Genomic DNA, 27080 nt, shown 5'->3' on the forward strand with positions numbered 1-27080 from the left:
ACTTAGTTAGGTGAAGGTCATCCTCCTGACAGACTGTTATCACAGTATTGTGTTTGTTTGTTTGTCTAAATGATTTCTTAGGGCAGCTTTGATATAAATGTTGTACCAGCTTATGAGAGTCATTTTAAGGTCATGGTCTACAGATTTTTAAATATCTACTGATTTATACTAAGTTTAATGAACTTAGGTACACCTTTTTGCACTGGTATCCTACTTTGTACAGAGATGGGACTTTTGCTGTCTCGCAGGTGTAAAGTATTTTTCCTTTGAACCTCCTATGTTATAAAAAGAGATCTATGTATACATTGTAGTTCTAAGTACAAATGTATAAATGTTAACAATCTTTATAAAGTTCACGAGTCTCAGGCCCTTTTATGGATTTACCTTCATCAAAAATGTTCAAAAATCAAATATTTGGCATACCTTTAAAAGTACATATGATGCAAAAATATAGGTAATATGGTATTATGATCTTATTTTAAGCCAAGTTTTATAAGTAAATATTTGTTGTATGTACAATTACGTAAGATATAAAATAAAACACAATCCAATCATATTTTGTATAGGGATCAGCATGTAACAGAAGTTTTATTTTATGTGCTTACATATTTGATCAATTTAATCAATAAATAACATTTTATAGACATTATGGATACAATAATGATATTAGAAGATGGTGGCATTTGGGGAAGTTACACTATGTACCACACTGAATCCACTATATTCCAGTCTGAGCATGAATAACTTGAGGGAAAGGGTCCAATAAACTTAGAAGACTGATGCAAAAAAAAAAAATTGATCAGGAAAAGGATTGTTTGATCACTTCTTAAATTTGTATGTGTTTTCAAAAATTGAATAAACAGCTGCACCATGAGCGCATGATACACCCATAGCAATTTCAAAGAATTGAGGTCAATTACTTCCATATGCCATATTAGAAATTTATAAAAAAAATCTAAAGAGAGGTTATCTTAATAGATATAAATCAGTCACCAAAGCTTTTAATTAAAACTGATCAAAGTATTTTGATAAAACTCCATAACTCAGAATAGTAAAATCTGAAATTTAGAAAAAGGGAAAGGTAGCTCAGGTCAATAGATATTAACAATTCACCAAATGTTTATGCAAAGGAGTAGGTCCGGTAAGGGCCGATTTCGGCCCCAATTTTCAAGTTCATCTAACAAAAGATTTTAGACACTTTCCAAACGCTTAAATGTCTACTTCAATTGATTCAATTAGTTTATGTGAAAGATTTTAACTTATTAAGTCATTAAAAACGCTCCGATTCAAGCTTGAATATAAAAAATCTATCAAATATGCCAAAAATTGTCACTTTTCAGATGGTTTTTGTCAAAAATGAAAGTGGCCGCATCCGTGTTCATCCTCAACCTTTATATATATTATGTATTATCATCAAATACAACTTACATTTCAATATTATGAATGAACACGAATGCAGCCACTTTCATTTAAGACGGAAACCGTCTAAAATTTAACTAAAATGCTAATTTTTAAAAATTCATCTTAAAAATATAGTTAAACATAAAGTAACTATATCAGAAACATTTTTAACTTGAGGTTGTAGAGGTGTAGGTTAAAATCAAACATTCAAACGTTTATCAAATGCATGAAATGATATATCATTATTCAATATTGTTTATGATCTTAACAGAATCTTAATAAGTTCTATGATGATGAAAAAAAAATCTTTTCAGAAAACTTATTATTACTGAATATCCATTTGTGTCTAGTACATTTAACTTTAGCAGTCTGTTGTTACCTTTAGATTGTGGACATAATTTCACCCAAAAAAATCATTGACAGTTCATTGATCGAGTTTGCAATTGAAACCAGATATGACTTGAGTTCATGTTGCATATCTGAACAATGTGAAACAAAAATTCTGTAAAAGTTATTACTTTTCATATTAAGACTTCTTTAACCCTTAAATCTAACCATAATTGGAGAGATGCATTCAAGAAAGTTTTATAAGAACATATATAAATATTTTAATGAGTATTCACAAGATTTAATATCTTATAATTTAATATCTTATAATACATTTTAACATTAAGCCTTGGTATTTGGTGGTAATTGAAAGATAATAAACCAAATTGATGCTTCAATAAATCATTGGTATTTATTCTCATATTTACTTTAAAATAAATATTTTTGTTGGATTTTAAAATCAATATGCTAGTAATTACTAAAATAAACATTTATTTAATAAATGAAAGTCCCTTTTAAAATTCATGCTTTTAGAACTAATTTATTTGATTGTCATATAAAATGTTCTGATCATGCTTGTTCACCTGTTTAAATCGTGATTAAAGTTTGCTATGTATAGACAGATGTGTAAATAAAGATGTTCTTCCTTGCATAGCTGGGATAAATTACATGTATTAATAAAACATGAGTTAAGTTAGGTCTATTAGCAGTTAAATAAATGGAGAAAATTGATTGTTTATTGCAATTAGGTCCTCATGGTTGACACATCTAAGCAATGCATGTAGCTACGAAAAAGCAGAAATTTTCGTGGAGGATTTTATTTCGTTTATTTCGTGGAAAGATTATATCCTCGAAATTAAAAAACCCACGAAATTTAACCTACATTTAATATCACTACCATTCACTGGCAACCACGAAATTAAATCCCTATGAAATCTTACATAGAGAAAACACCACAAAATTTTAACTCCATGAAAAATGAATGATTCTACAGTATTAACGGTAGTCACATATCAGTCTGTGACAAATAAGGCATAATTGCAGTAATGGCTGCATCAATTATTTACTTTGAAAGTCATAATAAACACATGCTGCATGTCATATCTAACATTATTTCACTCGGTGTTCTTCGTTTTGAATAAATGGAAGAACATGGCACAGAAGCATGTTTCAGTCATTGTCTGGTTCTCAGATTGACAATAACTAGCGGTGTACCCCTCCACCAATAGGCAATAAATAGTCTTTGAGGTCCCCCCTGCTGTAATATATACCTTGGTTATGTATACCTTGGTAGGCTGCTATATTGTCTCCACTGAATGAATGTCCCATCATTTTCATGTTGTCTTGACTGATTGAATGATGTTTGACTATAGGCAAGTGTTCATGTTTTATTGCTCTTTGTAATCTGAGAATGTCTGTCATTGCTGTGCAAGTCAAAATAGAGTTTGGGATGTATTAAGAATATCAGGTTCTGTCACACTGTTTCATGATCTCGTTTCAGCTGTATTAAACAGATTACTGAAAGTTATGACAATTTTTATGGCCCCGCAATGAAGTTGTCGGTGCCATATAGTTTTAGCCTTGTTTTTTTTTTAAATCCTCAAATTGCTTGGCCTCAATATATTGATGCTTGGCGCAGTTCTGCTTGTATCTGGCTGGTGTGATATCATACTCCAGATTCAGAACTTTAACATGTTTAATGGTCGATTGTAATTCCAGACTACTATAAAGTTTTCATTATTAATTTGTTCTCTTTCATTGAACATAAGATTATCTATCAACAGACCAAACAGACTTGGAGGCTGATTAAGATCAGTTGCAAGGCAATGGAGCGACTTATTCCATGAAATCATTACCTCGATGGCCTGAAAACGCTTATAATACCCAAATCTAAAATAAATAAATTATATTAGTATGAATGCCTTGTTTTTGAAGTCAATTGCCATTATTTTGTATTAAATGATACATTTATTGTATGAATGATATCCTTGACATGAGTTCTATAAATATATATGGATTAATTATAATTGTGTATTTCATTTCAGACAGTTTTGTATTGATATTCTGTCTGTGGAGAAATACAAATGATTGCTTTATTGGTTAGCATCGTTTGTGGCTTCTATTGGCTTTATATGGCTCAATACAAGTGTTGTTGAAACAGTAGATGTTTATTATAGCCGTAAAATTGTAATAATTACTAACAAATGTAAAATTACTGTCTTTGTGGAAAGTAATTTGTAAATGTAACGAGTATCTGTACTTGTTAATCAGGGGGTATATAGATCATTCAGTACAATATTTATTGATTTTAATAAGTTAATTAAGTATTGATAGTCTAAAAGTTTATTTCCAGGGTAGAGTTTTCACTCGTTGGCTTGAAAAAGAGGATTAGTTAGTAAGAATAAGTTCACTGGGGTGCCTAAACTTGTAGGGGTTGGGCGAAATAATCAGTAGTGTCCACTTCTACAAATTTGCAATGAGATGGAGACAATTTTACATTGATGTTTTCTCATGAGTTTCAAAACTGCTGATAAAAATTCTAAAGGTAGAATTGTAGAAACTGCCTCTCCCCCACAAACACACACTATAGTTTCTGAAGCTCATATATAGCCCTGCCTGTGATTGTAAATGGTCATTAGATCTTTGAGTCTGTGCATTTGTCCTTCAACATTAAACATGTTTTAACAATTCCCAAATTGACAAGAAATTCAAAGCAGACCATTAAAACAACTGTTATAACATGCAGTCACTTTAATCTTTTTTTAAATGATTGGAGATGGTTAGATGACTTATAATATGATATTTATTTTCTTTTATTAGCGGAAGTTGGAGATTATGATCCCCAGGACCATCCACAAGGATATGTTACAGAGTTTAAAATGTTACCTAAACAGAACTCAAGACAAGAAGAACAGATCATGGAACTACATAAAACACTTAGGTAACAAATGGTCTAATCTATATAAAAAACAAAAACGAGAAACACTTATTAACCACATCAACAAACAACAACCACTGAAATCAGGTTCAAACAAAAGCAGAGGGTTTAAATGTTCTAACAAGTGCCAATCTTCACCCTAAGATGAAACAGTAGTATAACATTTCAACATACAAAGACACACTATAACATATCAGTTGAAATGGCTTAACTAGATCTAAAAGAAATATTAACAAAACAAGTAAACATGCACTGAATTAATAAATTTGATCTATGACACAATATGAACTTATGATATGTAAAACAATGTCAAAAAGGCAACTATAACCTAGGAAAGTTACAAAAAAGGTTCTTTATGGAACTTATCAAAAACTTTAAAATTATTGTAAGGTTCTTTATGGAACTTCATAGAAAATGTTGGTAAAATAAAGCATGGTTCTTAAAGGAACATGTTTGAAGGTGAAGGTACAGTATTACAGCAAGGTTTATTGTGGAATTTGGTAAAATAAGAATGTAAACTAATTTTCTGTAGCACTTGGGTATATCATGATTGTAACAAGGTAATAAAAAAGTATGATGAGACTTTTTCATACTTTGAGATAATATCATAAAAAATCTAAAGAAAGTGGTTGAATAACGCAAGGAGTTCTTATAGAATGTATTATTAAGATAGTACTTGAATACTTGATATAATTAAAACATCAAAGACAGGTTATGTACAGTGAGTCCTAGGAAAATACATTTGTGAAGTCTGAAAGAGTTTTTTGATAGGACATGTTCAATGTCATATGTATAAAACCACAAACAATTGTGTCTCCATCCTGATCTCAGAACTTGACCCCTATCAGGTTCAATTATTACACAAGAGGCCTGTCGTACAGCTTACAAGGGCAAATCTTTAGCGTTTTGCAATAAAAATGGTTACATGAAATAACATTTTCCAACATGTTCAAACTTGACCACTTGTCACTACACTCTCTTGGAAGGAGAAGTTACTTTGAACTTTTGAAAGAATATCATCAGAATTTTCATGTTTACATTCTGATATTATTTCGATCATATTTTGAAAAGATATATAGATGTTATAAATGATCAGGAATTACCTAAACCCATGTTACAGAGTATTCAGCTAATCAAAAGTATATTTTATTTTCCAGTGGACAAGTTCCAGCAGAGGCTGAGTCTAATTTCCTGAAGAAAGCTTCCACTCTGGATACATACGGTGTAGATCCACATCAAGTCAAGGTACCTTACTGACTGGAGCCAAAATCTGTAATACACTGAAACATCATCTGAAAATAAGAAAATTGCTTATTGGTTTTATGCCCCTGTCATACTGGAGGGGGGCGTTAAGTTTTACTCTTGTCTGTCTGTACATTCCAAATTGGTTTTATTTCTCTAACTTGAGTTAGCTTCTACCAAATGTTATAAAACTGATACACAATACTTATTACCACAAAATACAGATCAAGTTTGAATTTTGGGGGTGTCACTTTTATTTGGTTTTCCGTTCTCTAAAATAAGTTAGCCTTATCAAAATTTTATGAAACTTCTACACAATACTTATTACAACAAAATACAAATCATATACAAATTTGGGTAGTATCACTTTTACGGTTCTTCAGTTTTGTCCCTTTATAACTTTATATATTGTATGCAAGCAGGAGGGGGGGGGGGGGGGGGGGGGGGGTCATCTGTGTCCTATGGAAACATTCCCCATTTATTCTTTTATTACTTTCACAGTCACAGATAATAATGAAAATTTACTACTGAAAGATTTATCTCTGATATGGGCATTTTTATTGCAATACATGTACCATTTTATATTTATAGAATTTAGGGGAAACCAGAATTAAAAATAATCACAATTAGAATTTAATATCTGATATAGTACTTGAAAAGTACTCATCAGAAAAATCCTTAAAGATTTAGGTTATACATTTTAATGTTAAATACCCTTATATTCATACCATGTTCATTTTTTCAGGATCAGAAGGGGACATCACTCTATCTTGGTGTCACACACCAAGGTATCATGACATTCCATGGCAGTAGACGTACACAGTTGTATAAATGGTAGGAAAAACATTTAAAACAAAATTACACTACTGGGTATTCTGCTTTCCTGGTCACATTTTATTGAAACGTTTAAGGTGGTACCCAACACTTTAACTAAAATTAATTTGGCTCGTTTAATTTTCTTAAAATTTTGACAAAGTATTTACTTAGACCCTTTTACAAAAATATAAGAATTTCAAAAAATTTGAACCAACCGTTTTATCAGAAAAATTACACTGGTTATATAGCAGTTTGACAAACACTACTTTTGATCATAGAGAAGCTTAATATTCCCTTAACAACACAATGTAATTAAAACGTTTAGCTGATTTTACAGAGTTATCTCCCTGTAGTGTTAGGTACCACCTTAATTAAAAGAATATATGTAGTATTGTATGGAGATGATCCAACAGATGTTGTCTAAATGATTCAACATTTAAAAATCAATGATGATTAATAAATGCAGTGCTAAGGAAAAAGGAGGCTAATCTACTTGAAAACACTGTTATCTGATTCACATATTTGATGTGCTAACTGGAGACGATATTTCGTGATAAAATGTAATTTGTAACTTAAATAATAAATTTGGTATAGCAATTGTAAATTAATTAATTGTTTAAAGCAATAGCTGAAATTGTACTTCAATTGCATGTTTATTTTTTTGGAAATGGTGAATAACTGCAACATTTGAAGACATCAAATAAAAAGCATTGATTTTTGTACAAATATGATTTTATAATTGCATGAAACTAGTTCATCATTCTTAAATATTTTGAAACACAACTTAATATATATATTCTACAATTTGTCCTTGTATGGACATAATCTAAATGATCATGAAGGTCTGACTGTCATAAATTAATGTAACAATATTGTTTATCAATATTTTTCCATTTTTACAGGCCACAGATAAAGAGAATTATTTTTGAAGGGAAGATGTTTATTTTACATGTCAGCACTACGGAGGTAAGATATTTTAAACCAGACTTGCAAACTTATACCCCAAATTGAAGGCTATAGCTAGCTGAAGGCTACGCGCTAAAGTATAAGCTTAAATCCCTTGATAATTTAACACATACAATTCCCTACATATAAGATTCCATAAAAATTTAAAAGCTAGAGAACTATTGCATATTTTCTTGTAGGTTGATGACTTGTAAAAGAAAACAAGATCTTGCTAGTTGAGATGCTTTACTATACTAAGATACCTAAATATGTGATAATAGTGTTATGTTATATACTGTGTGTGTGAAAATCCGGGAAACAATTACATAACATCACGTTCTCAAGTCTCTTGGCCTGTATACACCACACATATTTTTTTCACAATATTTTCATGTTATGCACAAGTATAGCAAGTTTTGCAAGATATGATTTGATTGTTGACACTTTTAGAAAAAAAATTTCCATTAGCTGTGTACATACTGACAATAGAGAAAAAAGCATGAGCATAGATATTTATTTTACATGTCATTGTTTTTGTCTGTATTGTTATAATTTTATTTTTTTAAGGATGAAGATCAAGATAAATCAAAGAAGGTGAATGTTTGTTATAATGTCTTTTTACTAATGGCTTTGTCTATGATTTACTGCTATAGACTCTCAAATAGTCCTGGATTATTTATTCATAATATTTATTAGGAAACTTTGTATAAAACACATATAGTAGAGGTAAATATTTACACAAAACTTTGACAGTCATGAATTTTGTTTCCCTGGTAAAGATATAAAAACTAGGTCCAAATTTTAGATACATTTTGATATTTAATATCACATTCACTTATTTTGAATTTTGAGTGCATGTTAAAATTGATATTGATAAATAATGTTGTTATCCATCGTCAGTGTATAATCAGAAATACTAATTGTCAGACCAAAACTAAAATTTTCATTTGGTACTCCTGCTGAAAAGCATTGGTGGATTCAGGGAGGGGGGTTCTGGGAGTTGCAACCCCCCCTTTTTTTTCTCGAGCCGATCAATGCATTTGAATGGGGACCTATAGTTGGAACCCCCCCCTATGTCCTGGGTTGAGAACCCCCACTTTTTAAAATAGCTGGATCCTCCCCTGAAAAGAGTTTATTGTGATACAGGTATCATATATATATATGATCTGTTGAAAGTAATGAAGTGCAATTGTTCTGGAAATGTTTTACTGTAAATCAGATTTGCATAATGCACAGACAAATTCTGTTTTTTTTTTTAAATGTTTATAAGCCTTGTTCATAGCCATAAGAAATCAAGTTTGAAGCTTTGAATATTTAGAATATCAACATGTTAGTCAGAAGTAAATGCTTAAAAAAGTTTGTGCAAAGGACACCCTTTAGATTGTTGCAAGATCCTGTCTTTCTTCAGCATATTGTTGATAAAAAAGGATATTTTGTATTCATTGACCAAATACTATTCACAGGAACATAGTGAGGCAAGTTTGAAATGTTTTGTTTTTAACAATTTTCTCAGATGCATGAAATGGGCAATTAACTAGGCCCAAATAATGCTAGTTACCGTTGTATTGAGGGAAGGGAGCACTTAACTGATCAGCTGTAGCAGGCTTATAATATAACCCTGCATAGATAAGCATTTGAATTTAAAAAGGCATGAAAAAAGTCCTTGTTGAAAGTATTAACATAACTATATGTTTTTTTAATTTATTATTTATTAAAAAGAAGATTTTTTATTATTTTATTTTGCTTTGATTGTTGATGTAATAGAACTATTATTTTCTATGAAGGTTTATATATTTTCTTTCATATCATAAGTTCCATAAGTTGGCATTTATACAAAAAAGATTGTATTATTGCTATTTTCTGGGCTTTGTGATGGTATTTAATGCCACACTATTTGATTGATTGGTGTGTTCCTCAGTTATGTAGAAAAAGAATGTATGATATCATAAGCCTACTCCATTGAAGTTTGTGAGAAGGCCAATTAAAAGGGAAACACTAAAATAAGCAATGTGGTATGTTTTGCTGTTTTGGGGATATCCTACTTTTTCTTTTGCAGACAGTAGTACAGTTTTCCACATAAATTTCTATATTTTCATAATGCTATCAAAACAGACCAAGTGTCAACCGTTTTTAAATTTATGCCTGATACGGCGCCTTTAATTGTAATTCAGTTCACTTTTTCTTCTTCCTTCCCAATCTCCTATGACTAGGCTGTATATTTGATAAATAGAATGCTTACATTAAATGATGTTTCCATATTGGCCCTTATTTCATTCTTCAACAGATATTGGACCTCAGCATAAAGCCCTGTCAGATATGAGAGCCAAGGATATCAGTGCTGATTAAGAAAATATACCAATAATCTATATTTATTTAACTTTGTGTCCTTGCTCAGTCCTGTAAAACAAAGATATTACTTTATAAACTATTATTAAAATATAGCAATATATAAACCTTCTGTGTGAGAATGTAACTGTTGTTCGTACTAACACTTTAATGTATTTATTTGTAGCTAACTACTAATGCCTATCTCTGTACAGGGCCAACAGAAGTAAATTATAATTTTGTCACCAATCAATTTTCTTGCATGTTTTCCTTTGGTACCTCTCCTATGGGTTATTTTATAAACAGGATTTACCCTGTGGTTTATTTTGTAAACAGGGTTTAATTATCATGCTGATTTTTGTGATGGTCTAATTGCTTTATTCTAAAAAAAAATATTTTTAGTTTATCTTGCCTAAAAAAATGTGATAGTTACAGTCTGTTACTGATGTATTTTGTTAAATCTCATTATGTTCATACAGATTTCATAAGAAAAACTAAACAGTTGCATCAATCTAGTTAACCACAAACTCATCAGTTTAATATCAACATTTTTTTTTAATTTTTGTAGACTGGTGCCTTTTTATCCACATTATGGAAAATCAAAAACTGCTTTTCATACATAATGGGAATTCATAAATTATGTTCTTCCATTTATTATGGAGCTCATAAATTATTTTCACCATTTTTGTCCATTCATTATTTGGATCATAAATTATTTTTTCCACACATTATGTAAATTCATTTATTACGTTTTTGATATTACTACAATATGTAAATTCATAAAACATTTTTTTTATTTGATCCATCCATTAATGTGTCATATTTCTCACTGAATATATAATTGAAAGAAGAAATATGTCCATTTAAAAAAACCAAAAAACTTTTTATTATTTGGAACATTTTCTCTGTTTGATGATAAGAATCAGATATTTTTTTACATTACATTTTTTATTTGTTTATAATAATTGAAAATGCATGTAAAAGCCCTATAATTTCTTCTGAAGTTATTAACACTTTTTCAAGAATTCTAATTATACACATGTTTCTCAGCTTATTTTCAATAAAATTTATATTGAGCTTAGGACTGAAAAAAATGCATGCAGTGATCAGGGACCCAACAGTAACAAGCAGAATCTTCCTACTCTGTAGAAATTGTAGTTTTATGTTGGAAATACTATTCTTATCCAATTTTTGTTGCAGATAATTTAAAGTTTTACATTTTTTTCTTCTAAAAAGTAATTAATTATATAACGTTTGTGTTGATAGAGATACAGTTTGGGCAGAAAGACGGTAATTTTTGCTACAATGTACATGATAGCTTTTGTATAACCTTTATGGCTTGATATAGTCTGTAATTTCATGTATACATTCATGCACATGTTACAAGTATCAGTTTAATATTGTGAATAGTGAGCCTCTTGATGATAACTGTTGTTTGGAACAACACATTTCTAAACAGAAGTTTGGTATTTAATATCATTATTATGGGCAAACATTAGGTTTCTAAAGCTGAAAATATTCTGTCTGTATCCTTAAATTGACTTTCTTTTCTATGAACTTTTATCATTTTCTTTCTTTTTTATGTAGTTTGCAGGGAATATTTCATTCATTCAGGCACACATTTGCATGACATTTTACTTTAAAAGCAAACAGTTAGAAGTTCTTTGCTAAGCTTTCATTTGGCATCTTACTAGAAATAAACTTTTAGCTGGTCTATTTGCACTTAAAAAAAAAGGTCAAAGTATATGAGATACTGCACAATAATAAAGCAGAAAATTTACAAAGAACAATTCCTTTTTTAAAACAGGCAAATTTCAAATTACAAGAAATCTGATGAGAAATAAATGAGATCTGCATATGGTGGTCATTGCGATAGCAACTAAATAACACATATATATATATGAAAAATAAAATCTTGATTACCATACAGTATTCAAATAGACAACACAAATTCACAGAATATGAAATTGTGATAACGATACATTCGTCAACCAAACCATACAAATAAATAACACATAAAATCTTGCTTAAGATACAGTCTTCAACAAACTATCACAAGCTCACAAAAAATGAAATATTGATAACCATACAGATTTCAACAATGAACAATACCTGTAATATGATAAACTATTGCCCTGAGTCCACATAACTTGAGTTCCATCATCTAATGTCAGTACAAAATTCTAAATGTACAAATAGTTAATAAAGAGTCTGAACAAACTTTAGTCTTAATCTGAAACATTGCTATTCAAAAATTTTATAGTGAGCTTTTTGCTGAACAGTTCAATCATCAATAGTATAGTCACATGGTCTGTTAGCTTATTTATATTTCTAATACAATTGATAAGTGCTATCTAATTACAAAGTTCATGAAGCTTATAGTTAGCCAAAGCATGAGGCAACAGGGTGACATGATGGCTCATTCACCTAAACATTGAATACTTATTAAAAGTCAAATGTATTTGTATTATATGGAGTATATAACTCATTGGGAATACATTACTGATTTGTTGAAGTCAGCAGGGTTAAATTATTCAGTGTATAGATGATTTGTTAGCGTTTATTATTTCTTATTACAATATTTTTTCTCAATTAGACAAATTGTGGACAAATTGAATATTTTATTCATAAATATAGAGTAAAACTACACTGCAGGTTTTTTGTTTGTTTTATTTTGTTTTTTATTCCAAGATTTTGTGAGATTGAATGTGGCTATGTTTAATTATTTCAATAGCACATCTTTTAATCTTTTGTTATTTTTTTTTATGATGTCTGTTTCAATTTATTGTTTTAGAAATGATGGGCACAGTTAATGCAATTTCAAATATTTATATTTTGAATACATTGTTAAGTAAGATTTGTTATACTAAATAAATATATGAATCTTTTCAGAAACAGGCTCCAGTCGGATACAAGTGTACCACAGCAGCTGCATGTAAATATCTGTGGAGATGTGCCGTAGAACAACAACTCTTCTTTACGTGAGTTAGAATAACAGAATAAAAAATAGAAAAAATATTAGACACCTCAGTCACTATACCATGTTAAAAAACCACTATCCGAAAAAAGTAAGAAATATTTTCCTTCATAAATATAGGGCTAGATAGGTTTGTTAAGTGCTTGGAGAAATTTATAGGGGATACACTAGCATATGAATGAAGGGATATATGTTTACATGGTAATGAGTCGGTAACCTGACGAAGAAAGAAACAGAAAAGGATATCTCAACACAACATACAGTTTATAATAATGGACAAGACTTAGTGTCTGTATCATGATTATGTCAAGCTAGAAATCACCCAGAATCTTGACAAATTGTGAATTATAATTATCAGAGACTATTCAAGTTCTGCCATTAATACCAGATTTTTTAGGAGATAAACAAATATTTTTTCAAATACATTTTAATTTTAATTAAAATTGATTGAATAGTTTCTGAGAAAAATATTTGTGTGACTTAAGAACAGAATAATTTGCAATCTCAATTTTTATTGGACAACATCATATATTATTTAGTAATCTCAATTTTGATTGGACAACATCATATATTTCAGTGGAAATATTGTATGCGTGTTCAGAAGAACATAAAATAAATGAACTTAAGATCAAACTAAAGATAATAACTTAAAAAGTAGCAGAAATAGGACCTGCATATTAAACAGATATAAGAAGCAAGCAAATCACAAATTAATATAATTCAAAAATTTTGTATATAGCTGTAAAATCTATTTTACAGGTTAGCTAATTCTGTATCTCCTCCAAAAGTGAAGTCAGGTGGAAATATCTTCTCCAGAGGGTCAAAGTTCAGGTTCAGGTAAAAGAAAATAATATCTGGTTCATGCATATTTAAATTACATGTATTTGCATTTTAGAGAGTCTTATGTCATTCAAATAATAATAATACGTTAACGTAATCCTTTTGAAATTGTGAATTGCTAGATTGATACTATGCTGTTCCATGGATGGTATAGGTATTGCTCATTCTTGACAGCTATACAGTGACCTCTAGTTGTTAACACCTTTGTCCTTTAATTGATAGCTGTCATATTGACATTCATACTAGAGTTTTTGTGTTTTTGTGTTAAGATAGATATATTTTGATATTAGTAAGACTTCTTTTTGCTGTAAATGATCTGTCAGTCAGTCCCCTTTCTTTTTGATGAAGCATTGTACTATTTGTATATAGAAAAGTATTTTTATATTTCTATATTCAGAAATATGAGTAATTGAAAATATGGTTAACAAATCGGAAACCAAGCGGCACAAGTTAACCAAAAAAAACAATCTAGAGGATACCATTGAATTTTTTGTTTATAAGAGTACAAATTTCCATGCTATATGACAAAAAGCTTCAAGAGTCTAAAAGCATAGAAAAATGTTTACTTCTTAATTACTGAATCAGTATCAGTTTATTTCCTGTAAAATTCTAATAATGTTTATAGTATATTTTCAAATGATTTAAGATGAGTAAAAATATGACCATGTGTTAGAATGATGGAATGGTTATTCTTACATTCTATTTGTATTATATATGAATTATTTTCTGCATTTTTAACTTACCTTTGTAATAATATAAAACATGTATTTTAGTGGTCGATGTCAACAAGAAGCTTACACAGCCAGTGAAAAAATTGACAGAAGTGAACCGGATTTAGTGAGGTACAATTTTGATATATATTGTATTGTTATCACCTTGTCCATCAGGCCTGTTTTTCTGTTCTTTATTCCATTGAATATTTTCTTATTATCTTTTTCAAAGACCACTGACCATAATGACTTCATATTTTGTCAGCTGCTATATGAATATAATTGTAATGTTCAGCAAGAAAAAAATTAGAAAATTGCTACAGGACAAAGTAAAATCCAAAAACTGATGGACAAACAAAACAATGACAGAAGAACAGAGATGAAAGGAAAAAGATACATTTTGCAAAACATTTCACAGAATAAATATTGAGAGCAAGAATAACCATTTAAACCATGAGTGAATTCATGTCATAAAAATTACATAATAGGATTATGCCTGCTTCACATGATATCAGAAGTCTTTCAATGACTACCTCAATATTTATAAACAACTTTCCTGGACATTGAATATGCCTTAATCATAAAATAGTTTTAACTTAGGAGAAAATGTATTGTATATGAGTTATACTTAGGTCACCTTAATATACAATACAGTTACCTCATAATTTTAATATCAATATATTTTGTACTAATAAATATTCAATTTAAAACAATATTTTGGAGTGCAAATCACTTATATATTTTAGAATCAAAATAGCAGCTCCCCTTTATAACAGACTTGTAGACCATGGAATCTACTTTCTTGAAATATATGATATTGTCCAATCAAAATCAAATAATAAATAATTACATTAGAATGTGTTTCATTTGTAGGACATCATCATTACCTAATTACGCAAGAAAAGTGGATTCTCGACCAAATATTAATAAGTTTAATACGATTGGATATGGTAATGCCATCAAAGAAGGTTTGTATATTTTACAATGTTGTTCATATTTAACCATGTATACATATTTGTGCTTTATTTGTCCTTCCACTGAGGCTTTTTCTTGCCCTTATCCTTTGCTTAAATAAAATTAGAAAAAGAAGATTTAGAATATTTGGTAAAGTTGCTTCCAAAACTATTTCTATGCTGACACATCTAACCAAACTTTACTTGAAGCTTTGCTGACTCGTTGCCAGTAAACACAATCTCATCATTTGATGCTCACAAATCTTCAAATGCAATGCTGTATCTCTAATTATGGCCCATTGTTCGTTGCAGCATTGCTGCTTTGATTCATTCAGGAGCTTTCTTTATGATGAACAGTCTGTTTTTAACTTACAAGAATCATATTTGTTTCAACTTTAAAAGAAAATGTCATGCAAGAGAAAAAGCCTTACATTTCTATCTTTAACATGTTTTGTTTTATAATATTTAATGTCAGTTTTATCAGTTTTTTTCAATTTAGAAATATAAATATGACAATTGTTTGGTTTGTAACCTCTCCCATGATACACTAAATAATAAAAACCACATCAATTTCAATATGGAAAGGTTCATTTTCATTTCTATTCATGTACACATTTTCATTTGTCATCTTTTATTATTTTATCATGAATGAAAGTAGTATGTTTTCTTCATATCATATAATTTTGTCATTTATGAAATACAAAATTATAATATATCATTAAACAACTTTGCCTGTACAGTAAATCCTCTTTGTTATTCATTGCAAAATTTTTAATTACATCAAAGGAGTATACCCTAGAAATATTTAAGCACTACAAAGTTTCGTATTCCTTATGAAGGAAATTTGGTAAATTCAATGTTAAATTATTTTTAAAGATAAATTTTTAACAACCCAGATTGTTTGTTGTTTTCTGTTAACAAGAACTTTGCATTAATATTGTCAATAACGGCTATGATGTTTGTTTAAAAATAATTTGTCATGTTTAGTTAGGCGAACAATTAATCAACAGTTATTATGCAAACCCAGTAATCTTATATCTGACCAAATCAAGATAAATTTTTACAGGAGCTATTTAATAAATGTCTATGAGAAGAATCACTCAGTTGAAAATCCTTTTCTTTGTAAATGTAAGAAAATATTATCTCTTTCTTCAGGATTAAGCTAGAGCATTGATGGAGAACACTTTGCTATATTCTAAATATTTCATAAAGTCAGTTCTAACTCAGCAATTTAATTCAATGTATCAGTTTCTTAGAAAATTCCTGCAGCTATTTGAATGTTTTGATCAGTTAGAAGATAATCAGTTTATACCCACTGGGTTTGCATGGGAACCTTAACAAAATAGTTAGATTAGTCCAAATACATTTCATTCATGACTTTTTTGCATGTTTTTATCATTTGTTTATAATCCTAGCTTAGTATCTCTTTTTGCATGTTATATTTTATACACTATTGTAGATAAAACTAAGAAAAGATATCAAGGTGAGTTTAGAATGAGTGAGAAAGAAAATGTATCTTTCACAAACAGAATATGCTCATAACAAATGATTATTTGGAGAAACATTGATATGAAAATTAAATTTCTTGAAAACCTATTATGAATACCTTTACATCAAACACTTAAAAGTTATTGATCATTTGAATCTGAGACTATTATACTTTAGTTTGATTAGTCGGAGTTAAACATATAATTGAAGTATAAATGATATACAAAAATAAGGCAACCTTGATCTACATCCCATGAAAAAGTGACAACAAATAAATTACTGGTATCAATTGAGATTAGATCCATACCCAATAATTTAAAATCACAAAGTCAAGATATTTTTTAAAGCACTTATTTTTTTTATTAAGAAAGGTCATACAAAGTCATGACCTACTTTTTATGCAAGAGTGAATCCATTTTATAAGTCTACAGATCCAATCAGACCTGATATGATTTAAGAGTGACTAAGTGACAAGCTATTGTTTGATACTTCTTCAGTTTTTCAGCAACCTTCTACAAAAATACATTTTACTTGAGCATATTCCAGGCGTGTAGAGGTACAATTAAATGCTGTAGTGTTTATTTTCACCTGTACAGTGCATACCTGGCTGCTTTGACCTTTGATCTTGTGATGTAAATTTGACATTTTTTACAGTTTTAGCTATTGTATGACAGTTTGATTGGCTGACAATGTTTTGTATAATATAAGCTACCTAAAATTTGTTTTTTATCTGGCTTTTGTACAATTACAGTATTCAGTTCATAGTAATGACATGAAAGTTTTGAATGGCGATTTAATTTAGTTTTGCTCTCACTTTCTGCTAAAAACTTGCATTCAATTAATTTAAAAAGAAGCAAGATCTCTGAACAGTACATTTAGCTTTAAAAGGATTGATAACTTGATCTATAATTGAATAATAATTGTAATTCATACAACTTAAAGAAAGATTTTCAATGAAAAGAACATTTTGTTAAAGTATCAAACCTTTTTTAGGTGTCAGTTTCACCATTCAACTTTTAAAGAGAAAATGTAAAGATCGTTTATTTGAAAAATAAATTTGAATTCCTGCTTAACTGTTTTCAATACCAACTTAGCTTTGTATGTTTTGTGACTATTTATAGACAGGTATGCCACTGTGAGGTTGATTCACTTATATAGAGAACCTTAATTTGATCAACATGGATATGTATGGTCAAGTCTTGGTCAATTAGATCATTGTCTTTATGGTCAAGTTTCTTAGCGGTATACATACATGATATCTCAAAAATACATTTTATCAGTGTTTGTCAACTAAGATCATCAGAGCTGGTTTTTATGGTCAAGTTACTTAGGGGTGTTCATACCTAAAATCTAAAAAAATCATATGAAGTAGTAGTCTTAAGATTAAGTCTTGGTTAGTTTTATTATTTCTGGCCTCTATGGTCAAGTTAATTAACTGTTTCATTTACAGCATCATGTCACAAATAAGTGAAATAATAAGGCCTAGCCCTTTCTTATTTTTATTATGCGATAATGTTTTGGTGAAGTAACTATTAAAGCTGTATAGAATATATCCCTTCAACCTTTCACAAATATATCTTGCTCTATGAATGGGCAAAAAGGAGAATTTGTACATATCTTGAAAGTGATAAAATTAGCTTGTCATTGGTTATAGTTTATAGATAGGATGTGGTAGTCTTCAGTCAGGCTGACACTAACATTTTCATGTTAAATTGGATTGAAAAAAGCCTGGTAACTGTTAAAGTTATAGTATCATCTATTAAGAGATATAAAAGGATTATTAGTGTTATTTGGTTGCTATCCATTTGATGTTTCCTTCACATGTCCTTTTGTTTATGTCTGATTATAGTAGGCGTTCTTTCTACACTTTTGCAATAATAGGAACTAGCTAAATGTGTAAACGTCTCTTGTTTCCATGTTATTGGAATGCATTTCTGTTGATTTATTTTGCATGAATTAAGGTTCTCTTTTTAAGACAGTATTTGCTACTTTCACAAACTACAAAATAACAGTATTATAATTATATCCAGGTACATAGGAACTTCATGGGTAAATTATATTTTCTAAAATTTTGAAAAGTCGATTCAAATTTTTAAAGTTGCATATTTTATATATACATATATTCAAATTGCAAACATTAGAAGAAATAGATATTGATGTTTTAATTTGTATTTCATTGTTAAAAGGTTTCCCTTAATGGTATCCTATGTTCTACTAATACCATTTGCACATTGTATTGGTAGCTCTAGCATAACACCAGAGTACTTATTACTAATGTATTTACTTGATTTACAGGGTATAGCTGTGTATAGCTAAACATAGTCACTAAAATATCAAAAATAGGTAGCAGCAAAAATGTTTGGAAAGCTTAAGAAAAAGTTGTAAACACATAAATTATTTTGATTCATTCTTTTTGTTGAGCCTGTGACCTATTGTCTGGGCACTAAGACATAGAGGTCCTACTTAAGATGAAGTCTGTGGTTTAATATGTCAATTACTTTGTAAAACCTTTATGGAACATTATGCAACTTGGACAGCAACAAACAAATTTTATATTGTTTTCTTCTTTTTTCTGTATATTACTGATAAATAGATTTACTTTTACACTGACAACTCCAATAGCAGTGTCATGTACAGTTTTTTCCCCACACACATTGTGGCTATCAACATGCCACTGGTGCCAGTTCTGTTCCATTATCTTAAATTGGGATATCCAAAACACTATTCATTTGTTTCAAGGGTCCTTTAGGGTTCCCTTTCAAGGTGTTTATCTAAGAATTAAATAGGGTTTCACTCATGGCATATAAGATACAAAGTCATAGGAAAGAATTTAGTCATTCAAATTTCAAATAGAATTGGGAAATAAAAAGTAAGTTAATAAAAAATAGACTTGCATTAGTGTACAGATTATAATTAAGATATTAATCATCTTTTACAGAAACCCCAATAGATGTAACTCATAAAGAAACCAAGGAAAAGAGTAGCCCTGTCACTAACCTGGCTCCCAGTCCTATTGTTGTTGCACCCATGGCTGCCTCAGAAGATAGCTCGTTGGACGAAGTCATTGAACACAACAAAGTTGTTCAGGTGGAATCTGAACCCCCTAAGAAAATGAATGGGTCTGTTCCAACTCATGTACTAGAAACAACATTTGATTCAATGCCTAATTATGAACCTGAACAAACAATTCTAGAAGATTCTATTAATAATTTGGCAGGATATGACGAGTCGTATGATACTGAAGAAGATGTGACGAAGTCTAGTTTAGAAGACCAGATCAAGGATCTAGAGGATTACATCATTAAGAAAGATAGCGAGCCCCAACAGTCTAACCATGTCACCAAGCAGGAACCAGTCTTGGAGGAAACAGTAGCACCAGTTAAGTCCAACCGTAACCAGTCAGCACCGCCTGCACAGAAAGAGAATGACGTCTCACCTGTCACAGCTCAACCAGCCAGTCAGGTTGTAGAAGAAAAGCCAAAAAACGGAGGCGTTGGTTGTTGTAAAATCTTATTTTTCACATTATTCTTTATTTTAGTGACACTGGCAGTTACTTTAATTGTTATCTTGAACTCAAACATAAAACACCCAATGGTGAGCGAACTTCGTAAACAATTTAAATTTATTGATCCCGTTAGAGACTATATCACTCACAAAGTTCATGCCATTTTAAAAAAGTCTTAAATGATGCAGACCTCACATATGATGGTTGCGGGAGATTTTTATACATTAATTTGTCCAGGAAGAAGGTGCCTAAACATCATTGCTTAAGATTTTTTATACAAATGTGTAAACATGCAAGAACAAATATTGTCATTTTGCTTCATTGAAGAAAATAGGAGAAAAGATCTGTATATTTTTAAGCATTTTGTCACACGCATAAATATGTACTCAAACATTTTCATGTTAAAAAAATTGATATTGCTTTATTCATATGTTTTAGAAGGTTACTATAGATTATATGTGTATTAAACAAAAAAATTAAAATACTATTAGAGTACTATGCTAATTTAAATGGCTTGATGATTTTATTTTAATATGCTTCCAACTTGAATATTGTAGGTAATTTTAACCTATATACAAAACAAACACAAAAGAAGCAAAGTTTTTGTTTGTACTAAAAAAGGGTTGTATTTTTCTGAGATTTTAGTATCTAAAGGGAAAAAAGGCATTTATTGTTGTATAACTGTACTAAATGCATTTGCATGGCTAGTTTTGGAGAGAAATTTAACCATTGATTACCTCAAACAAATGGCAAGGTAGGCTTTCAAATCATATGACATTACTGTATCAACCAAAACCTTACTAATGGCATTTTAAATGGTAACTATTTGTCTATTAAACCACTATTTAGTGGGAATTCAATTGAGATATTGCACATTGATGCTTTGTCTACAGATTCATAATATATTTGATCTTTGGATTTTTATGTCTCTTGGGAATCAAAGGTTTAGATAATTAGATCCAGAAAAATGTCTCAAATTAAATTTAAAAAAAAGTTCTATGAACAAAAATGTTCAAAGCACAGATCTATGAAATAGTTGTTAACCATGTGCAATGTGAATATACATATCATTTTATAGTATAATGTTTTACTTGCTGTACATCTAATGAGCTTGGTATTTTTTTATATAAAATAGTGTATTTTTAATTATTTTATATTTGTTGTTGCTTTACTTTTGTTATGGTTGCAATAATGTATTTATAGAATTACGTCTATAGAGTTGTTATCCTATGTATACATATATATCTTCTTTACTGAGGCCAAATATTTGTACCTGGAGAAATGATAAAATTGTTCATTTAATTGTATATTCTATATGTTGGTATCTTTTGACTAATCTTTTACATTTTCTTTCAACCTTGTGTGTTTGGGTACTTCCTCAAACATCAATACTTTAAATAAGAGAGATAGGCTAAGGGTAAAATTAACATAATATTTTATGGTGCTGAGTAAACAACCAATATTTATGCTTTCAGTGGTTAGGGGAGACAACTCTGTCAATTTGTTTATTTTTACATTGTTGACTTGTATGCTTCATTGCACTAAATTATAAAGTGTGAGTTATTTTTGTTAAATTCAAATTTAGCATTTATTCTTTTGCGGATAATGTAAAGATGATGTTATTCCAAGAAAATATATGCATTAGATGCCTTTGAAATTAATATAAAATGCAGAATGTTTTTTTTTATTTTATTTAGTTGCATGCATGCCTATTTATCTTTTAAGTTAGAATTTGTCATATGCAGAAAACCTTTGGTTTAATAACTTATCTATATAAAGTATGAGGCAGTAAACTTGTAACTTAGGTTTGGAATTTAGATCTTGAATTGGTATTGATGAAAGAAAATTAATGTCTTCGTGATTAAAGTTGCCATTAGTTTTCTGACATTATGGATGATTTATTCAAATCTACAAGGTTGGAGATCTTATAGTAATGAGATTGGAACCCCCTAAATAATTTAAATTTTGATATGTACATCACATGTACCTGAAAGATAAGTTTTCCCTACTGGGCCCCACATGTGGTCTATGTAATACATTGAGAGGTGATGAAAGGATGAAGCAGTTGGCAGTCATACGTAAGATTTGGCTTAGCTCAAGACTTTAATATTGGATACCGCTACAATTTGGATCTGAAGTCAGTCTTTACTAAGACTTTGAGAGAGTCCTAAACATTGGGTATCAACACAATATTGATCAGATGTTGGCATTATACATGTACTGCAATTTATATATTGGGTACTTTATCTTTAGGTTGTCTGATAGAAGTTTACCTCAGTCAGCTTTTATATGTACATCCTAGTAACCTATAATGTGGTTGGTTGTGGTCAGATGGCCTAAGTCAGTTGGTGTCTACTTGATGAGTTGTCAGTTGTGATAGAGTTAAGGATTTTACGGAGTTGTCAGCTTTGATGGAGTTAAGGATTTGTGAAATTCATTTACTTCTTTACATGTAAGTGAAATTATTATTTGGTCTTTTGTTTAAAGTAAATATCTCCAAGTGTTGCATAACTTTTTTTATAAAAGAAATGTCTGACTCGAGTTGCTTACTATTTGTCAACAAAAAAATAGGAAAGCCCTAATTGGTGTAGAATTATTCACAACAAAAGATTATTCTTGACAGAAGACGTTTGTTTACACATCAATTTATTTGTTACTTTTCTGCCTGTACGTTATATAGATAACTTACATTTTCTGAGCACCTTGTGTGATAGGTCTACTGTTTCTGTAACAAGTCATCATTGTTTCGCTTAAAAAAAAACAGGGATGATTTGCGGTAGAAAATTTGAATATTATTTTCGTACAATATATTTTATCTTCATTTTGTTGCAGTGTGGATTTATCCTGTTTCAACTGTTTTAAATTTTCCTTATTGCTACTCATTTTCTTATACATTGAGTTCATATTCAGTTTTTGATTTTGAGATTTGAGATGAGGAATAAAAATTTCCACAATTCCATTTGTTTGATTCCAAAAATAGCTTCTAACAAAAGGATCTGAATAAACAGAAAGTAGAAATGAGGATAAAATGTAAACAATATAAAAGTAGAATGTCAATATTCAATATATCAGTAGATCTCACTTTGGCAGGCATTTTACCAAAATAGCTTGATGGACCTGTTTTGCAGAACATTTTGTCTGAAAAAAATTGAAACGGAAGCTACAGATTTATATGAAATTGTTAAAAATGTTAAATAAAATGCCCTCTGAAAGAAAAATGTTCCTGTGTGGAAAAAAAAACAACATTTAAAAAAATAATTATGAAAAAAAAATGATGGATTTTATTCACTCATTAACATGTGAGAAAGCTTTGCAAAGGAATGTTAAATTTTTCGTGGTTATATACCTGCTTTTGGGTGTGAAGATAAACTTTACAAATTGCTGCTTAGTGAAGAATCTTTATAGATTTTAACATTTAAATATCTGTTAGTCCTTTGCACGACCTTGCCTGCTTTCTGACCTGGTCAGTTTTTAGTTTTTAGCTATTATTTTTACATGTGCACTTACACAACTGTAAAATTTTGATTTCAAATGATTATTAATTTCATAAAATCAGCACCATGACTAAAACCATGTACATTCACTACATTGTACTTCAACTTTTATATCTGTTTAACAATTTTGCTGTTGATCAGTAAATGTGATTTATTTAAACAATAGCCGTCTAATTTCAATACAATAAATCACCAAATCATTCTACATGTTTCGTACATCATTACAAATATTGCCATAGTTTACTGCTGTTTTATTTTTAAACACAATTTGGTTAAACAAGGAGAGTATTTTTCTATGAATATTTTTTTAAGACATATTTTATTTATAGTCTACTAATCTGCTACAACCCAGGTATATTATAAATGGCATCATTCTGAAATGGTATTGCATTGTGGGAACCTCATTGTGTTGGACACTTTTTATTAAATGTCCTTATGAGGAAGAGCACTGAAACTGCACAACATAATTTAGGACAATGGATATTAAATTTCTTAATTAATTTTGAAAATACTGTAATGAGAATTAAGATACATGTATGTTATAAATGTAATTTGTTTGTCTTTACTTTCTTTTCTCTTATTGTAATTTATATTTTGACAAATCACTTCAGAAGTGAATATTGTAGGTTTTTGTGAGGTAACAATTGATGAAATGTTGACATCTTATAGCAGCTGCTTTGTTTAATTTGTATTTATTGATGCCTTAATTATAAGGCTGCTAAAATGGGCAACTTTTTTTTATAAAAAAAAATGTCTGTATACATGCTTTTGTGAAATAGTTATCTGTCCGCAATACTAAATTTCTTGTAATTTTAAAAATAGCAAACAAAAAAATTAAGAAAACCTTCAAGGCTTTGGCAATGATAAACCAAACAGACTAATTTAACATTTTCAAACTCATATTTGAATAATACTTTTCCTCATTTTTTATTTCTATGGAATCAAGACATTTATTTTCGTTAAACATGAGATTAAGTTTTTAGATTTGCTGCTAGAATTAAGAACCTACATCTCATTATCTGGTCTAGTCAGGGTAGTTTATCAGAAATGTGTTAGTTAACTGTAACAAATTAGGTCACTGAAAATATGATGACACAAATGTAGGGCATTATTTCTTGTAGTTGAACAAAGCTGTTTGGAGAATGAGCTTAGCTTATCGGTATCATTTAATTTGTTATGCAACATTTCTGTGAAACACTGAAATATTAAATGTTATGTGATAGATAACGGCTTTGTTAATAATTTACCATAAAAGAATCAGAAGTGCTTATTTTATTATTGTTTTGTGTTGAAAAATTTTTAATTCAATTTTTCGGCATTACAATTATATGGTTGTTTAGCAGATATTTTGTTTTTCTGATTACTTGAAGAAAATGTCTGTTAATTTATTCATAATATCAGTACTTTGTATTTAGAACTTATATAACAAATAGAATTTATGTACTGGAGAAAAATTATATAAGAATTGATCAGGATTTCAATTTAGAATATTTCGGATTGTTCAAATCTAGATACATTTTTACTGTGTAAATATTTTTAAAGATAGTATAGAAAAAGAATAACCTTAGATTCTTGAAAGTGATAACATGACACTGGGACAAAATTTTACAGACATTTTATATTTAATTTACAAAACAAGGTTGTATATACATTGAATTATTTGCAATATTTGTAACTTCATGAGAACCTATTACTTGTATGTGTATACATAATGGTCTGGTTTATTTAATAAAATCAGAATTCATATTTGTGTTGACATGCTTAAAATGGAAGACTGTGTAAATGGGGAAACCGTTGACCAATCAGTTTGTACACTGATTTGATGATTTCCAAATGCAGAGCAGTATGGGAAATATTTTCAATAGTCTACACATTGTGATAAGTTACTTACTATGTCAGTAATGCAAATTTGAATAATGTTGTTGTGCAAACATTGAGCTGAAGATTTTGCATTGTTAATTAGGAACATAAAACCTGTGCCATTCTGGTTTAGCAATCATCAAAAGTAAATTATGAACATCAGAAATATACAGTAAAACAAAACTCTTCTTCTAAAAAAACAAACACTTGCTATCAGGACATAAAACAATCAAGTATCCTTTAGGTATACTAATTTTCAGTGAAAATTGAGAAAAAAAAGTACACAAAATAGGCTTCTCTATAAAATTAAAAAACAGAAAACAAAACAACTACAAAACAATCGAGACATAAAAAATTGAAATTGTAAATTGATTTAAAGATATACAGATCAACATGTAAATAAAAAAAGGAAAAACAAGTTCTTAGTAGGCAAAATAAGACCATGCACTACATAGACATATATTAATAAAAAGCAACTAACTTGTTCAGCATTAATAGGCTATATATCTAAAATGTTTTACATCAAAATGATTTCAATAAGAAGAAAAAACATATACAGATTTGGTCAACACCACCGTTTCTGCTTTCTTGAAAGTCTTACTCCATTTGAAAGTTCATCTTTCTTACTTTCAAGTTATCAAATCAATCATTAAAACATTTATTTCTTGATACCACAGTGTGTCAAGTTGTCTTAGAATATCTTTTTTGGTATCTCTATCCTGTCAACACTGAGGTTGTGAGCTCAAAACCCTGCACATAGCAGGTGTGTTCGACTCCAATCTTAATTGACTAGTACTGACAGTTTTCCTGCTGATAGTCCTTGGTTCTTTATTGTCACTGTGGCTTCCTCTACAAATCTAAAAAGGATGCCACATTATCGCCACTTGTGCTGAAAGTGGTGTATACACCAACAATCAATCAATAAATCATATCTGAATTCCTTATCCACAACTCTTTTATCTCCTCTCTGTGTCAAGTGACACCATATCTGAATTCCTTATCCACAACTCTTTTATCTCCTCTCTGTGTCAAGTGACACCATATCTGAATTCCTTATCCACAACTCTTTTATCTCCTCTCTGTGTCAAGTGACACCATATCTGAATTCCTTATCCACAACTCTTTTATCTCCTCTCTGTGTCAAGTGACACCATATCTAAATTCCTTATCCACAACTCTTTTATCTCCTCTCAGTCTCTGTGATCACTTAATATCTAAGTAGTCAATAGACATTTATGAAATAAGCTGGGAATATTGCT

The 27080-nt window shown here is 29.7% G+C and overlaps 1 protein-coding gene across 24 annotated transcripts in view; it reads left to right on the top strand.

The window, feature by feature from the left end:
• The window catches only part of LOC139518831 (FERM domain-containing protein 5-like), a 48514-nt gene extending 22807 nt beyond the window's left edge, over positions 1 to 25707 (top strand). For 2 of the 24 annotated variants that reach the window (XM_071310430.1, XM_071310433.1), the window contains 12 exons: positions 4549 to 4669; positions 5824 to 5911; positions 6654 to 6742; positions 7627 to 7690; positions 8237 to 8263; positions 10182 to 10220; positions 12887 to 12975; positions 13731 to 13808; positions 14585 to 14653; positions 15395 to 15489; positions 16934 to 16957; positions 19901 to 25707. In XM_071310430.1, the coding sequence (XP_071166531.1) occupies positions 4549 to 4669; positions 5824 to 5911; positions 6654 to 6742; positions 7627 to 7690; positions 8237 to 8263; positions 10182 to 10220; positions 12887 to 12975; positions 13731 to 13808; positions 14585 to 14653; positions 15395 to 15489; positions 16934 to 16957; positions 19901 to 20646 (1529 nt within the window). In that variant the 3' untranslated portion in view covers positions 20647 to 25707. Of the gene's footprint in view, positions 1 to 4548; positions 4670 to 5823; positions 5912 to 6653; positions 6743 to 7626; positions 7691 to 8236; positions 8264 to 10181; positions 10221 to 11260; positions 11285 to 12886; positions 12976 to 13730; positions 13809 to 14584; positions 14654 to 15394; positions 15490 to 16933; positions 16958 to 19900 lie in introns of all 24 variants that reach the window. The other 22 variants (XM_071310431.1, XM_071310438.1, XR_011663465.1 and 19 more) reach the window with 14 other exon arrangements.
• The last annotated feature ends 1373 nt before the right edge of the window (positions 25708 to 27080 follow it).

The sequence above is a fragment of the Mytilus edulis genome, chromosome 4, assembly GCF_963676685.1.
Source record: "Mytilus edulis chromosome 4, xbMytEdul2.2, whole genome shotgun sequence".
In the NCBI taxonomy this organism is placed as follows: domain Eukaryota; kingdom Metazoa; phylum Mollusca; class Bivalvia; order Mytilida; family Mytilidae; genus Mytilus; species Mytilus edulis.